General features: G+C 38.5%; 1 protein-coding gene across 1 annotated transcript; it reads left to right on the top strand.

The window, feature by feature from the left end:
• The first annotated feature begins 729 nt into the window (after window positions 1-729).
• Window positions 730-1,176, top strand: LOC110699783. Its single transcript, XM_021877299.1, has one exon. It carries the CDS (start codon window positions 730-732, stop codon window positions 1,174-1,176), a length of 447 nt encoding a protein of 148 aa, XP_021732991.1.
• The last annotated feature ends 16,704 nt before the right edge of the window (window positions 1,177-17,880 follow it).

Genomic DNA, 17,880 nt, shown 5'->3' with positions numbered 1-17,880 from the left:
GTGGGCCTAGGTGGCCTCCTTCCAAGCTGGCAATCAATGGGCCACATGGCGTGGCTTGACTGGTCCATGGTGGACAAATGGTTGTGTGCCACGTGGCAGGCCCTGAGAGGTCCAAATGGAGGACACTTGGCAGGACCTGATTGGTCCATGTGGCGTACATTGATTGGTCGGGAAAATCCCCTAATCACTGGTGGTTAATTTCCAAGCACAACGGTAATGAATCCAAAAGAGGATGCGAAATCTATCACCTTGATTTTGGAAGAGGGGTTGAAGCTCCAATTATTAGAGAAGAGGTTGCCAAAAAGGGAGATGAGGGAGATTGTTGGGTAGATGAAAGTGAGTTTGAAAATAAATTGAGTGAGGAGGCGAGAGGAAGGTAAAAAATGAGTGATGAGGGTGCCTCAAAGAGAGACGAGGGAGAAGTGAAGAGCCAAGCTCCATTGAAAGCACATGAGCCTCGTATTCCATTCCCTCATAGAATGATAGAGAAGAAGCTAAATGAGAAACATTCCAAGTTCCTTGATGAAATGAAAGGACTTCAATCAAACATTCCACTTCTTCATGGTTTGTCACAAATGCCTACATATGCAAAGTTTTTGAAATATATTCTTTTTAACAAGAGTAGGCTTGAGGAGAGTGATTCTATCACCCTTCCAACGGAGATAAGTGTTACTCCTCAAAATGAGCCTTCCCGAGAAGTTTGGTGACCCCAGTAGTTTTGCTATACCGATGAAGGTTGGGGATCTTGAATCCACAAATGCTTTGTGTGATCTTGGGGCTAGTGTTAGCCTTATGCCTCACTCTATGGCCAAAAGGTTGAGTTTTGGGGAGATAAGCCCCACCAAAATGTCAATTCAACTAGCCAACCGCTCGGTTAGAGTCCCATTGGGAGTCTTAAAGGACATCCCGATTCAAGTGGGAAAAGTTCTTGTGCCATGCAATTTTGTAATCATGGAGATGGATGAGGATTCTAAAATTCCTCTCATATTAAGTAGGCCCTTTTTGAAAACTGTGGGTGTTAATATTGACATGAAACAAGGGCGGCTTACTTTACATGTTGGGGATGAAAGAATCTCTTTCTCGTTTCCGGAAACGTTGAATGACCCCATGGTTAAACAAGTTCATCGGATTGATGATTTGGTTAATACTTTGAAAGAAGACATAGAGGAGTCATAAGATGAATTGACTCATGCTCCGGAGGTGAAAAAGCAAAAGAGAGCCAAGAAGAAAAAGAGAAACAAGATCAAGGTGATGGAGAAGTTGTTTGGTTGTATTTCTAGTGATGATATTAGCAACGAGGTTACATTGCCTAAAGAAAATGGCATGTATGTGGGAACAATGAGGTGGGTCAAAAAGGTGTGCCTTGACCCACCTTAATCATGGATAGCGCAATGTCGTCAAGCTAATGATATTAAAGAAGCACTTTCGGGAGGCAACCCGAGTATTTTTGTAGTGGATTAACTTTTAGGAAAAAAAAAAAAAAAACAATCACAAAGTGCATGTCTTCCAACAACAACCAACAAGAACAAAGGTACCAAGGAGGTTCAAGCTTCAAAGATGACCCGATCCTTGAGTTGATCTTCTTTCTCCCCCTTTTTATGTGCTTTTATTGCTTAACATTGAGGACAATGTTTATGATAGCTTGGGGAGGAGTCATTTGCATGCCTTCTTGACATGTTGATTTGTTTTGGTTGCCTATGTTTTGGTAGTTTCATTTCCCTAATATCCAAAGCCATTAATCCAAATTAGCTCCTTGTGAAATCCAAACTCTTATCTTGTAAATTCTATCCAATTTTCTTTTTATTTGGTTAAAAAAAAATTGAAAAATGAAAAAATTTCCCAAGGATGAAACTCAAATTTTCGATTCTTATGTGATTTCCTTGTTTGACTCTTGAGTGATGAGTAATTAGTTTTAAAAAATGTGTATGCAAGAGTTGGGTCATTTAGAAATCTATTAACTTTGATTGCATTAGTGTATATGAAATAAAAGCCGATGAATGCTCAATTGCACATCTAGTCTAAAATAATGTCTAACTCGCTCAGTTTGAGATAATTTGCGGTCCCATGTGTCCTTGATGTGTTTCCCGCTCTCCTCGAAATAAAGCTTTATTAAAGACTTGTTTATGTGTGTAATGTATGAAATAAGTGGCATAATAAGCCACAAGTTATCAATAAAAGAAAGAGTCGTTCACAGTTAAAAGAGGCTAGAGCGTTGAAACGAAAAAAAAAAGAGAAAAATGAAACGAAGAAAAAAGAAACAAGAAATATCAAAGAAGAAAAAGTCCTAAAAAAAATCCCTAAAATATTCATTCTCTTTAGAGGTCAATTTGTGGTTGCCTCGAACACTTTCTCCGTTTACTTATGTATTGTAAAAGTCTCGATATAGCGTGTAGTTAGGGGAAGTCTATGCGCATTATGGGAGGTGGACTTGTATTTTGCAATTTTATAACCGAAAGAGAGCTTGTTAAAACTTTGAAATACTAGATGTGTTCTAATGACTAGTAAGAAGCTTAAATAAGTGTCCTAGTGAAATCTTGTTTAATTTCTTTCTTTAACCCCAACTCATGTGTACATTGATTAGTTTTTCATAAATGAAAGTTGCTCTATGGCCTTACTTGTGTTTCATATCCCGATGAATTATTTTGGGCAAATAAAAATTTGATTCATGTGTGTGGTCTTTGATGACCTTGTGGTGGATTGTGTGAGATGTGGGTTAAGCTCATTGGAAATCCTCACGAAAGTAAAACTCGTCCTATAAGGCGACTTGTGGGTTTAAATGGCTTCTCACTCATGCTAAAAGTGATAGCGATCAATATGAGTCCGTATTTTTGTGCTTGCCTCTTCTCTTCTTGTTTCTTTTACTTGGTTTCGATTGTAGCAAGTTTTCACATTTCACATTTGTTATGATGGTTTGCTCGGGGACGAGCAATAGCTTAGCTTGGGGGGATTTGATAACATGTTATTTGATATGATTTTAGGGTGTTTTTCAACCTTAATTACTAGATAGATTGGTGTTTTGGTTCACTTTTACTCTATTTTCATGCAAGTTTTATGTATCCTTTGCTTCACGGGTTGTTAGTGCTTTTGTTGAGATTTTAGGTCCAAAGACAATCAATTGAAGTCCTTGGATGATAAACCTAGGTTGGAAGCAAGATGATGATGGAAAGAAACCAAAGCAAAGGAGTCTTAATCAAGAAGAAGGAGAAAAATGCAGTGGAGCGGCCTCTCTAAAGAGTGACGCGGCCTCTCCTCAGGTACGGCCTTTCCAAGTCAGTGGATAGGCCTCTCCTGACCCAAACAAAAGTTCCTGCCTATATTGCAAAGTGAAGAAACTAAGAGGAGCGGCCTCTCCACATAGCGCGGCCTCTCCACCTTGTTGTTGTAGCTGCTATCTCCCTTAGGAAAATTCAAGAAATTAGTGAGGAGCCGCCTCTCCAACATACGTGCGCGGCCGCTCTACATGGAGCGGCCTCTCCACCTGTTTGGAGAGCCCTCTCCAACATGTTGCTGAAGTTCCCGCCTCCCGTTGACAAAATTGGAAGAAAAATGCATAGGGGCCTCTCCAATATAGGTGCGCGGCCTCTCCAACTGGGGAGCAGCCTCTCCACCTTTTTGGAGAGTCCTCTCCACCCTGCTGCAGAGTTCCTGCCCCATTTTTACTCAGCAAAGCGCGGCCTCTCTAGTCCTTTGGAGCGGCCTCTCCAGTCCTTGGAGCGGCCGCGCCCGATAGCTCTTGTGACTTTTATTTTGCGGAGTTTACTATGTAATTAGGGTATTATAAATAGTTATGGGGGTTCTTTTGTAAGAGGATCCAAGTTTTCAGAGTCCTTCCTCCTAGGGTTAGCAATTTTTGTTCATCAAAACTCTCAATAATTGCTTAGATCTTAGGTCTTAATCCTGGAAATTTTAAATCAAATCATTATAGAAGACAAGTTCCACCATTGTTTCTCAATTTGAAGCTTCTTAGTAACTATTTCTTACTTTTTTTTTCTTTTCTCTCTTCTTAGTTGTTAATTACTTGCTTAATTCTTATATGCTTAGGTTGTTAATTAGTTTAATTCTTAGTTGAACTTGTTCATGAATTGCTTGGAATCTTTAATTGCTTTAATTTCCATGGATTGTGAGTAATCTAATTTCTAGGGTTTGGGTAAAACCCTCAATGCAATCACTAATAACATGTTGCAGTAATAATTTGGTAATTGTGAGGTGTTAATTAGTTGACCAAAAGTGGTTTCTTTGTTAGTTCTTGCATTTGGCCAATGTTAGGATTATTTATCCAAGCTTTCTCAACAAAGGATCGAGAGATGAATTTGAGTTAGCTCCCTTATGCTTAATTGACATGAAATGCCATGAGAGTAGAAATTTCCAGTCAAGGGAATGTTTATGTCATCGTGATTATGCCTTAATACTTTTATGCTTTGTAACCATGAGAGTAGGATGTTTTCATGATTCAAGTAATCTTTCTACCTTGAGAGAGTAGTTGGCTGCCTTAGATGACTTCCCCTATTTTATCCCATAATTTACCTTAATTGTTGCATGCTAATTGTGATTTGTGATGAAGTTGAGTGGTATAACTCGAACCCTAGATTCCTCTTAATATTGTTAATTTCCTCTTAGCTTTAGTTGAATTGAACTAGTAGAAGTTACTTAAAACCAAACCAATTTGCCTTGATTTAGCTTATTTAAACGGTAGTATTTCGGTGGATGATTCAACGTCTCTCTTGGGTTCAAGCCTTTCTTACCCTTGCTATTAGTTACTGAGACCAAGATATGATTATCTTTGGTAGGCTCGAAAATGACCTATCAACGATCAAAAAAAGATGAGAAACTCTAGATGCGATAAAACTTCCTGTCGCGTCGCGATAGGCTTGTTGCGTCGCAGTGGCCCTTGCCGTGTCGCGACAGGGTTATTGCGGCGCGATGAATATGTCTTGATGGGCTTGTCGCGTCGCAGTGGCCCTTGATGTGCGATAGTTCTTAAAATAGTAAAGTTTGAACGGATTTTGGTTTCTAATGGGTTTTCTCTTCAAAATATATCCGAACGTCTTCATAAAAATTAAGGTTTATTATAAGAGTTCTATTCAATCTCAAATTCTTGATCTTTATCTTTTCGAGAAGAAGAAATTAGAACCTTCTAGAAGATTCTAGCTGACTTGGGTTAGGAATATGATCATATGGGGCCTAAATAGATTATTTGGACTCCATATAATCATTGGGTCGTACTAAAGGTGGGCCTAGCCTTGGTTTGGGCTCGGTTTAGTATTTTGGTCACATCTCACTCGTTTTAAGTCGGATTTGGGCTTATAATATATCATTGGAAAGCGCTTTTGAATCCCCATCAAACCAAATAATAATTGGATTGAGAAAATGGACTGAAAATAATCATATTGGACGGTTTTTATAATTTGGGCATGAAATGAATATTTTTGGATTAAAAACATTTTGCTTAAGGAAACTTTGCGCTACCTTTCAACTCTTTGCGGAACTTGTCAATCAAAACGTGAAAGGCACTCGTCACTTGGTTTGGTGTTTGGGGAGTCACAATCAAGTGTCTACAGAAGCCCGCACTTTGACTGAGTTTGGAGAAACGTAAGTTTTGAAAAAATTATTCTATTAACGCCGATACCTGCAGAAAACGTCAGTTCTACAAAAGACGTTATAGGGAAAGAGAAGTGTATCTGACACCGCCGGGCACGCACTAGTGATGACAATCCACTTCAGAAACAGTTCCAACACAATTCTGAATGATGAATGACAGTATGGTTCAGGGAAAATTATTAATGCTACGTAATAATCCACCATAGGAAATGTTTCCACGATGAAACGACAATCCGCATCTCGGAAAAATTGCCAAATCCAATTCGGAAAAAGTAGCCAATGCTGCGTAACAATCCATCATAGGAAATATTGTTACGATCGACAATCCACGCCTTGGAACATAACTCTCGAAAGACAATCCACTTCGAAAAATTTACCAATGCTATGTGACAATCCATTTAGGAAAATATTGTCACAATCAACAATCCACGACATTAGCCGGAAGAGCTAAACGACAACCCGCTTCGGGAAAAATTTGCCACTACTGAAATGAAAGATAATCCACAACCTTTGCCGAAATATTAAATTGAATAATGACAATCCTCTTTGGGAAAATTTTGCCATGGTGAACTCGGTGAATGACAATCCAATCTTGGAAAAAATTGCCAAGGGATTCGATAAATGTATGACTATCCAATCTTGGAAAAATTGTCAAGGGATGTGATAAATGTAAGACAATCCCATCTTGGAAAAAATGTCAAGGTATCACTTGTGACAATCCATTTTGGAAAAACTTGCCAGATGAAGAAGCTACGTGACAATCCACTCTTGGAAATATTGCCAGAAGATGATGCAAGGCAATTTGTAGGGAATTTTTCAAACTCAACCTTGAGCCCACTGTGATCATGCCTTTAAGCATGGTGAAAAGGGAAGGAAGCTAGAGATAAAAGAGTCGCCAACAAGTTTTAGGAACTTGTAAACCGTTCACGGGTGTGAAGGTTACACCCCATTCACGATCACAGAGATCGCTAACTCCATAGTGGTCCGGAACCATGACTGGATATTCGGGGATGATGGTACGAATCCAACCTAAAAGAGATTGAACCCGCCCTAAATCAGCCTCTACATAATTCTTATGATATTCATGTGCGTTTTTCGATCAACATACATACAATAAATTAAACCTAAGCATATTTAATCTACGTTGGTTGATTATTAATGCACAAATAAATCTATTATTGGCAATCACTTGAATTAAAATCATATTAAGCCTAAATCAAATTATTAATTATCTTATTAAGCGTAATTTCAAGTAAAAATTCCCTTTAAACCTACAAGAAAGGGCGTGATCAAGCAATAACAATAAATCATGAATAATCAAGCAATGTAATGATTGGCACAACAAACATCATCCTAATAACATCATAATCAAAACATTATTAAAACATGATTAGCAAGATCCTAGGCATGATACTAAACAGATTAATAACAAAACCTAGCATGTCACTAATAATCATAATCAAAGCTTTAACCTAAACATGATACTAGAAACCAACATGATATTAGAAATATTAATTAACACCCTAAACATGATACTAAGAATCAAAATCAAACATCCTAACATGATACTAGGAATTAAAATCAACATCCTAACATGATACTATGGCGCCTATGCCAAACTTATTAGGGAAAGAGGAAAACAAAAATAAGAAAGAAGCTAAGATTCATGAAAATCCTAAAAAATGAAGTGCCTTGTGCCTCGTCTTAGTATTACTGTCTTCTTGCCAGTTGGAGGGAACAGAAGCTTATTTGCATCAATGAGATCTTGAATAAGGTTTTGAAATCTATAACATTCATCCGTGGTATGACCATTGCCTTGATGGTATTTGTAATAAGAGTAGGGATTCCATCTTGAAGATCCCTTTTCTGGTGTTGGGTCTTCAGTAGGACCAATAAGCTTGATTGAGCCCCGATCGTAGAGACGATCAAAAGCGACATCATAGGATATTAAAATAGGTGTGAACTCTCTTATAGGTTTCTTGGTTTTTGAAGTATCCTTGTCAAGGGCCAAGATTTCATCGCATTGACATTATTAATGTAGTTGACATTTTGATGGGAAGAAGAGGAAGAAGGATTTTCGTTCATCCTGCTCTTGCCATTGTTTCCATTGTTACTAGCCCTAGCCTACAAGAGCTCATCTTCAATGTCAATACCTATGTGATAGACTGTCCTGAAAGTGGTTAAACCCAATAACCATAGGTGCTTTTTATACATGTCTTAAAGGTTTTTGAAGAACATTTGCACATAGTCTTTCTCATCTGGGGCCTTAATCATCCTAGCATAAACTTCCTTCCACCTAGTATAGAATTAGGTGAAGCCTTCATTGTCCTTTTGCTTCATAATTTCAAGTTCCCTGTGATTAGTTTTGACTTAGATGTTACTCTTGTATCTGTCTATAAATGCATGCATAATATCATCCCAATTGGAATTCCTCTTGAAGTCTTCGAAAAAGAACCATTGTTGACACACCGGTTCTAATGAAAGAGTTTCTTTTCAATCCCCTTGATTTCTATGACTGTTTCAAAAGCTCTCAAGTGAAAGTAAAGGTTATCTGTGGGCTTGAACTTAGGAATTTCAGTGGTAGAGAACTTGTTCGGAAGAAGTTCCTTATCCAGCGAAATTCCCTTGGTACTCATATCAAGATACTTTTAGTCATTGGAAACTTAGCTTAGCTTCTCTTGGATGCGCTTGACAGTCTCAGGCGGAACTTTTTCATCGGTATTTTCAACTTTCTCCACTCGAGTGGAGAGTCCTTTGACAAGCTCGGCAAGAGTATCCATGGATTTTTGGAGAGATTCAATGTCTTCTTTAGTGGCCGCCATTTGTTGTTTCTTCTTCCTTTAAACCATGTTTTTGAAGAAGATCTCTTGAATGTATGAGTTATCTCGAACTAATCAACCTCTTTCCTTGACCAAAGGCTGTAGAAAGGGAAACCATGGACATTTCTTGTCAATCACATGACTTGAACTCGATTCAACATGCACATATGAGGAAAGAGTATAGTGTATGAGGGGAATGATATAAATGGGGAAAGTGTTTAAGAAGGAAAGTAAGCATGAAGGTATATGTGTAGGGAAAGTATGTGAATAAGGAAAGTGTCTAAGAAAGAGGGTACATTTATGGTAAGGTATGTAATGTGTGGGAAGTCATGTAAAGGGAAAGGATGTATTTGTGGAAAGACATGGAGATTTCCAAGAATAGGACAGACCCTCAACTCAAATGACATAAGAGATTTACTCAAGCATGGATCTATAACATGCATGGTCATGGTAGACAATATGTACAAGGTGTGTGTGAAGACTTGTGGGTGTAAGTGATAATTACAAGACTCATGTCATGACCAGGAAAAGACATGTGGTTAGACTCATACAAGACCAAGAAAAGACTGTATATTGACGTTAAAACTGGTTAACCATAGTAATAGGACTCGATTTAAAGACTCTGAAAGAAAGACGGAACCATCGCGTGGCGATGGCTTCATCGCGACACGATAAGCTTGTTATGTTGCGATGGTTACCATCGTTATTTGCCACTAATCTAAAGTGTTGCGTCAATACTGGAACATCTAATGAGTGTCATTTATGGCACTCAATTGGTAGTATTTTAGGATGTTTTTGGTTTCTTTTTATAGCTTTCTTTCCCTCTTTTCTCTTAGTTTTGATCTTTTGTTCCTTAGTTTGTCTTTTCTTTGCTTATTTCGCATTTTCTCTTATTTTTGTAGATTTTTTTGTGTTTCTCCTTTATTTGTTCTTCTTTCTTGATTTGTAGAAATGAGGTGAAGCCGAAGACCCATCACGATGTTTTTCCGGGTTGGAAGAGACTCAAAGTGCAAGGTGAAAGCTCATACATAGCTCACAAGGCAAGGAATGGCTAGTTCCAAGACTTGGTTATTGCACTCTCGTGCTATGCTCGCGTGAAATTTTGGTGTTGAACCCACCGTAAACTCCATTTCAGGACTGCCATATCTAGTGTCGATCACAAGGGGCGCACCATCTACATCAAGCGCGCACAAGATAAATGTCCTGCTTCAGTGGCACGGGCGTGCCACCTGGGGTCCCTGAGAGAGGGCGCACCCGGCCGAGTCTATTTTTGGACTTCTACCTTATTTCCTTCTAGTTAGTTATACTATAAATAGCTATTTCCTTATATTTTTCATAATAAACTAGAATTAGACTTGAATTTCCATTTTTGTACTAGATTTTAGAGAGAGAAACTTGAGAGAGAATTTGTTGATTATAACTTTGATCTTCATTTACATTGAATTCAAGCAATTTTCCTTTGATCAATCAAGTTTGTAAGATTCTTCTACTTCTTAGTTCAATTTCTTTGCATTTGATTTTGATGATTGTTGCAATTTCAATTCTTTGATTGTTTGATTTTGATTAGTTTGTATTGTAATTATGATGATTAGCTTAGGTTTCTTCCTTTAATCCATTATGCTTAGTGAGTAGCTTCTTTGCTAGGGTGATGGTGAAGCATGCATGAATGATGAAGAATTGCTAATTAGGGGACTTTGATTGATTGAATGTTGTGATTAAATTGATTGATAGAATTGTGCATGTGTTTAGGTTGATAGGAGTAGCTAACCTAGGTTTCCAAACTAGATCGCAGACTGCATTGTAGTTCCTAATGACATGACCACTTGATTTAGGGATTACATTTATTGATTGATTTTGAATTGTAATTGTCCTTGATTAGTCATTCATAGAGGAAACCTAGCTTGACTTCTAGGAGATGACCTTTTGAATTCTTTCGATTATGATTACTATTAGTCCTTGCAATGTTTGGTTGATTTGATTTCCCCAATTAGCATCTCTATCATGATTGTATGTGGATCCTAATCCCTAGTGTTTGTGATATTGCTTCTAATCTTGGGAACTTAGCTTGTTTGGTAGTATAGCTCACACAACTACACCCTTACCTAAGTTTCGAAGTAGCTTGACCATAGGTTATAGTTTTCAACTCCCATTCCTCGAGGATCGGCCCTTGACTTATTCCTATACTCATGTTTAGGATAGTTGAGCATTTATAAATATTGTTAATAGAGATTTAAGCATTTGACGACGTGTTCAAACCCCTTTATCAACATCACATTGACCTATTTTCAGTCGTTCTTTCGAAGGTTTAGGCCTAAAGTCTTCTAAGTCGAGCATATTTGAACTTTATGGGTTCATATTAATTAACCAAATTAATTAAGCAAAGTCTTTTTAGCCTTGGGTTAGTATGTATAGACATATGTACAAAAAACAAATCAAAACAAAGGGTTATTTTAATCACAAAGAAGGTATGCACAAGTAGACAATTAGTTACAACGTGATGCAATGAGTTCGCAACCTAACCATGGCTCTAGTTCTCTAAGGTCAGCGATTTTGGTGTCCAAGAGGGTCCGTGGTTAAGAGTTCGGATGCATCGCACGGAATCCTTACCTTAGAAGGCTTGGCGCGATGGATGAACCCCGCGAGTTAAACTCAACTCCATGGTTTGGAAAATTCAACAAACTCGGATGAACCCTTTATTGCACGGAGCATTTATTAGAGTTGACGAAGCATGAATTCACAAGGGCTTAAACCACATGTAAAACACATATGGGTTCCGAAAGGTCGAAAAGACTTCATCAGGAAGTAAAATCGTCGAGACAATACTTGAACCAGACAAAACGCAAAGACTGAAGACTGGCGCAGAATCGTCAGATTTTGTCGCTGGACGGTAGTAACCATCGTTCAGCGATAACTCTGTCGCGAAGCGCCAAAGTTGTCGTCTGGTGTTAGTCACTGTTGCCATGCGACAGTTCTGGTGCTCTGCGGCAGGCTTAACCTTTGATATTTTTTTCCGATTTTCGGAGCGCCTTTCCGATTTTAGTTGTGAAAATTTTTTCCGGCCTTTCCTACGTGTATTCCTATATTTTGCACATACGGATGGTCTTTCCAATGCGTACCTTTTTATGTTTATGCCACAATGTTAATCAAAATCACACGCATGAACATCAAGAATCTTTTAAGTCTTATCCACTCATTTAATTAATTGCCAAACAAATTAGGAATTAATTTACAAGCTGCTATTACCGCCTGACATTAACATGCCGTGACTTGAATTTTGCAAGAGGGGGTAATGAAACCGCCTGTGCCTTCATCCTCTGTGTAGAAGAAGCAGAAGCAACAGAAGCGTCTGGCTGTTGATGAGCGGACGCCATCCAAATCAAGGATGTCCGTGGCTCACCGGACTTTGTCGGCAGCCAAGTTTGCAGATGTGTCTAATCATCCGTCAACCGGTGGCAAGTCTCCCGCCTCTCTCGAAAGACTAAAGAAGCCGGACGTCACTATGACGTCGAAGAGTGGCCAGCCACTCATCGGTGCTACTGGCTCAGCAGCAGGCGGACACCGTGAAAGGCGTCCGAAAAGTCGGGAGATTGCCGACCCTCAAGGTATCAGTGCCACTTCGCCTTTGCCTTACCCTTGTAAGGTTAAGTCCTATCAACATTATAATTCATTCCTCCTGGTGTGTATTCATCAATGGTCCATTTTACCCGTGGTTTAGGAGCATTGAGTTTTTCCTTAAGTCCTTGATGGGAGGAAGAAGAAGGAGGGTGGTCTTTCTTTTCATTGTTCCAATCCTGATGATGAGAGTTTTGTTCGACGACTAACATCCGATTCCCTAGGCCTTCCACCATACTAAAGAGCATGGCAACGACATCTCAAAGTTTATGAACGTCTTCTTTTAGACTTGATGAGTTTTCCTTTGTAATATCTAAGAAGACTTCTTCATCTTCCTCAATCATGGCCACTTCGTTAATGGAAGTTATGTATACTTCTTCGATCATGGGCTCACCAACAGGTGTAATGAGGAAAGAGGGATCAAAGAATATTTGATCTTCTGCGATGGCTAGAACCTTGGAAGTTTTATCATCATCGATCAAGTCTTGGATAGCTTCTTTGAGTTTCTAACATTCCTCAGCATCGTGACCCTTTCCTTTGTGGTACTTACAATGTTTATTAGGAACCCACTTAGGTGGTCTGGCCTCCGGAACTAGGTCTTTGACAGGTCCTATGGGCATGACCAGTCCCTTGTGGTGTAGTATCGAAAGCTGTCTCGTAGCTCATACCGAGTAGAGTAAACACTCTTTTTGACCTTTGGATTCGTTGTTTAGAAGTGTTCGTAATGGGAGAGGAAGAAGAAGGATAGTTGTTCTTCTTTCCTTTCGCATTATTATTACTAGCAGGTTTCAAAAGGTCATCTTTAATTTCGATACCTATATTGTAGACAGCTTTGAAAGTTCTTAGAGGTTGATATTTCAGGTGCTTTTAGTATTTGTCTTGAAGATTTTTGATGAACATTTTTATGGATTCCTTTCCATTTGGGACAGTGATCATCTTGGCAGAAACTTCCTTCCACTTAGTATAAAATTCGGTGAAACCTTCATTGTCCCTTTGCCTTAAGATTTCAAGCTCTCTATAGTCAGTTTCAACTTGAATGTTACACTTGTATCTATCAATGAAGGCACGCATAATACTATCCTAAGAAGCCATTTTCTCAGAGTCCATGGAAAGAACCATTGTTGACATACTGGTTCTAAGGAGAAAGGGAAAAGCGGGGCTTTCTTATCAACCCCCTTGATTCCCATGATTGTCTCAAAAGCTCTCAGGTGAAATTAAGGATTGTCAGTAGCATTGAACTTAGGGATGTCATTGGCAGAGAACTTGTGTGGAAGAAGTTCCTTATCCACTGAGATTCCCTTAGTGCTTTTGCCAAGGTACTTGTAGTCATTGGAGATTTGACTCAAGCTATCTTCAATGTGCTTGATGGTTTCAATTGGCACTTGCTTGTTAGGGTCTTCGACTCGAGTGGTGAGTCCCTTGAGCATTTCGCCAAGTTCATTCACAGTTTCTTGAAGCTTCTCGAATTCTTCTTGACTGGCCATCATTAAGAATTTTTTCCTGTGTCGAATCGGTTTATCAAAGAGTAATGCTTGAACAAAAGTGTTGTCCTTGATTAAACACCCTTCTCTCCTTGACCAAGCACTGGAAAATTAAACCATTGACTCTTTTAATGACTTGACTCAAACTCGATTTAACATGCATACATGGGAAAGATCATAGTATATTAGGGGAATGATATGTATGGGGGAAGCATGTAAGAGGAAAGTATGTGAAGAGGGAAAGTGTAATGTATTGGAAGTATGTGGGAAGGTATAGGTGAATGTGGAAGGATATGGAGATTTTTGGAAATAAGATCGACCCTCAACTCAAATGACGGAAAAAAGACTCATGCATGGACCTAAGCCATGGTCATGGTGAAAAGACATGTACAAAGTGTGTGCTATGACTCGTGAGTGAAAGTGACATGCTCAAGACTCGTGTAATGACCATGGACTAAATATGTGATTAGACTCAAACAAGGACTAGGTTAGGACCTCGGTTAATCATTAAATTAATTAATAATGAAATTTAGACTCGACGTGAAGACTCGGAAAGAAAAGACCAAACCATCGCGTGGCGAGGGAACCGTCGCGGCGCGCTGGCTCCATCGCGGCGCGATATGACTATCGTGTCGCGATAAAGCTGGCGTTTTGCGGCACAAACCAAACTTCCGCGCCAATACTGGAACGTCAGTTTTAATTTGTTTTCGGTAATTCTTTCGAAGGTATAAACCTATAGTCTCACTAAGTCAAGTATATTTAGACTTTATTAATTCAAATTAATTAACCAATTAATTAAGCAAAGTCCTTTTAGTAAATGACTAGTTAATTAAGACTATTTACAAAAACAAGTCAACACAAGAGGTTAGTTTATCACGAGTAAAGTATGCACAAGCAAGGAATGCACAAGTAGTCAAATAGTCACAACATGATGCAATGAGTTTGCAACCTAACCATGACTCTAGTTCTTTAAAGTTCGAGGATTATGGCAGTCAAAAGAGGGTCCATGGTTATGAGTCTGGATGCATCGCGCGGAAGCCTTACCTTTGCAAGGGTTGACGCGTATGGATGGGACCCCGCAAGTTAGACTTGTTTCCATGGTCTGGTGAATTCACAAACTCGGATGTACCCATCGTTGCACGGAGCGTTCGATTGGGTAGATTGAGCGTGAATTCCCAAGGGCTAAAGCCATATGTAGAACACATATGGGTTTAGAAAAGAAGGAAAAACTCAATCATGAAGTAGAATCGGCGAGACAGTACTAGAATCGGTCAAAACAAGAAGGCAAATTCCTGGATCGATGTCGAAAGAACTCGGCGCGAGAAAATAGAGTCTCTCGCATCGCGATAGAGCTAATGCATGGCGATAGACACTGTCGTCTCGCGAGGGTTCCTGCACGTCTTGGCAGTTTTCTGTGTTCTTCAGATTTTCCGATTTTTCGCAGTATCTTTTCAATTCTAGTTATGAAAGATATATCCTGCTTTCCCTACGTGTAAATATCTTATGTTTTTGACACAATTCTTATGGTCTTTCCAATGCGGACCTTTTCATGCTTATGCAACAATGTTAATCAAAATTACGCACATGAATATTTAGAATCTTTTAAGTCTCATCCACTCATTCTAAAGTCAATTGCCAAAATAAATTTTAGGAATCAAAATTAGAAATCCTCCTCAGCGGAGTCGCCAAAAAAAACTGTAGGGAATAATTCAAACACAACCTTGAGCCCCATTGTGATCATGCATTTAAGCATGGTGGCGTCCAAAGGGAAGGAAGCTAGTGATAAAAGAGTCGCCAACAAGTTTTAGGAACTTGTAAACTGTTCACGGGTGTGAAGGTAACACCCAATTCACGATCACGGAGATCGCTAACTCCATAGTGGTCCGGAACCATGACTGGATATTCGGGGATGATGGTACGAATCCAACCTAGAAGAGATTGAACCCGCCCTAAATCGGTCTCTACTTAATTTTTATGATATTCATGTGCGCTTTTCGATCAACATACATCCAACAAGTTAGCCCCAAACCTGTTTAATCTATGTTGGTTGATTGTTAATGCAGAAATAAATCTATTCTTGGCGATCACTTGAATTAAAATCATATTAAACCTAAATCAAATTATTAATTATCTTATTAGGCGTGATTTCAAGTACAAATTCCCTTTAAACTTGCAAGAAAGGGCAAGATCAAGCAATAACAAGAAATCATGAATAATCAAGCAACATAAAAATTAATTTATACAACAACAAACATCATCATAATCAAATCATCATAACATTATTAGCAAGATCCTAGGCATGATACTAAACGGATTAATAACAAACCCTAGCATGTCACTAATAACAAAGATCAAAGCTTTAACCTAAACATGATACTAGAAACCAACATGATATTAGGAATATTAATTAACACCCTAAACATGATACTAGGAATCAACATCAACATCCTAACATGATACTAGGAATTAAAATAATATTCAAAGCATGATTTCTATATCAAAGGAATAAATATTAGGGAGATCAAATAACTCACTTTGATGCCTCGTATCTCTTTCTATCAAAACAATACACACGTTAGTAACTTCACGAAAGATTAAATCAAAACAAATAAATCAAATAATAATTGAAATATAGATTTGGGACCAAACCCTCAGAACTTTCAACCTTTCACGTCGAGGTCGAAGGCAACTTCGAGATTGGCTTGGAAAACTCGAACCTCGTGAAGTAGGCATGGTGTATGATATCAAGAAGGTGTTGGGATGTGTTTAGGTTAGGCTAAGAAAGAATGAAAGAGAGTGAGAGAAAAGCTATTATTTTAGAGAGGGGATTAGATGATGATTGTTGGTGATTAAGCTTGTTGATGATTTAAAACGGGGGAAAACGACCTCTATTTATAGGGAAAACGAGGGTCGAAGGATCAGAATAGAGTTAGAATCAAACTCGGAGTAAAATTGGCGCTATCGTGACGCGATAATCGCTCTGCGATATTTCTATCGCTCCGTGATATTCCTATCGCTTTGTGATATTTTTAGAAGATAGAATCCGTACAGAATCTAACTTCCAATCAAATTGGGTTAATCGAATTTCCGTACGTATTGTAATTTTATCAGAATTAAAACAAGTGTTTTATATGAAGTAAAATTCTTAAATCTTTATCTTTTCAAAAACAGGATAAATTAGAACCTTCTAGAAGATTCCAAAAGCTAATAATAAATCCTAAGGGATTTAGGAATGATGTTTAAGGTTAATGGACCCTCCACATAGTCATTGGGTCGCAGGTAAGGCGCGGTTTAGGCTCAGTTTAATATTTTGGCTATAACTCCTTCGTTATAACTCGGATTTGGGCTTATAATATATCATTGGAAAGATCTTTTCAAGCCCCATCCAACTAAACAATAATTGGAACAGGATTATGGACCAAAATAAATTGGTTTGGACGATTTTATAAAGAGGTCACGAAATGAATGATTTTTAAAGACACGAAATGAATGATTTTGGCTTTAAAGGCACGAAATAAATGATTTTGGCCTGAAACATTTAAGGAAAGGTTAGAAATGGTTAATACAAATTCTTAAATGGACCTGGTTCACACAAATTTATTGTGGACCACTAACATTAGAGATACTATTATTGTTTTATTAATAAAAAAAAGGCCACTACATTAAAATAAAGGTTATTATGTTGAGATAAAAGCGATTGTGACATTATAAAAGCTATAAGAGGTTAATTTTTTGGGATGTAAACAGAAATAACATTAAAGGTCACACAAGTTTTAATAAAGGTTACTATGTTAAAATATGAGGATACTATGTTAAAATTACGGTCACTATGTTCCAAATAATGTTAGTTCTGCGTGTATATAAATCTCAAGTCCACAATAATATTATTGTAGACCAGGTCCACGCAAGAATTTCTGAATGGTTAAAGCAAAGGAAAATTCACGAGACTCTTCAACTCTTCACCTAACTCGATAATCTAAGACGTGAAAGGTACTCATCACTGGGTTTGGTTTTTGGGGAGACACAATCAGGTGTCTACACTTCTCATTTCTCATTACTGTTTTGGTTTCGTAGCGTCCAACACTACGCGAAAGAGAAACCCGCCCAAGACCCGCCCACTAATTAAAGCAACTAAGCATGTGATCACATAATTAAACAACAAAAGAAAGAGAAAGGGAAATGACATTCTTACCCTCGACGCGTGCTTCGCTCCTATAGAGCTCGGACTTCAAAGCCTTAGCTGCGCAAGCGCGAGAGCCTCCGACGAAGTCCACCCTCGAGACCCGACCCGAACGGCCTCTACCCCGAAGGTTAGTCGGGGCTAGACTAAGAAAATACTAGAGTATTACGAACTTAAAGGTTTTCTCACC

This window comes from Chenopodium quinoa, unplaced genomic scaffold (genome assembly GCF_001683475.1).
Source record: "Chenopodium quinoa cultivar QQ74 unplaced genomic scaffold, ASM168347v1, whole genome shotgun sequence".
Classification (NCBI taxonomy): domain Eukaryota; kingdom Viridiplantae; phylum Streptophyta; class Magnoliopsida; order Caryophyllales; family Amaranthaceae; genus Chenopodium; species Chenopodium quinoa.
This window is presented reverse-complemented; position numbering and strand designations above follow the sequence as displayed.

Excerpts from the sequence above, each read along its gene's own strand:
- LOC110699783 (XM_021877299.1), top strand. The coding sequence starts at position 730 with ATGAAGGTTGGGGATCTTGAATCCACAAATGCTTTGTGTGATCTTGGG.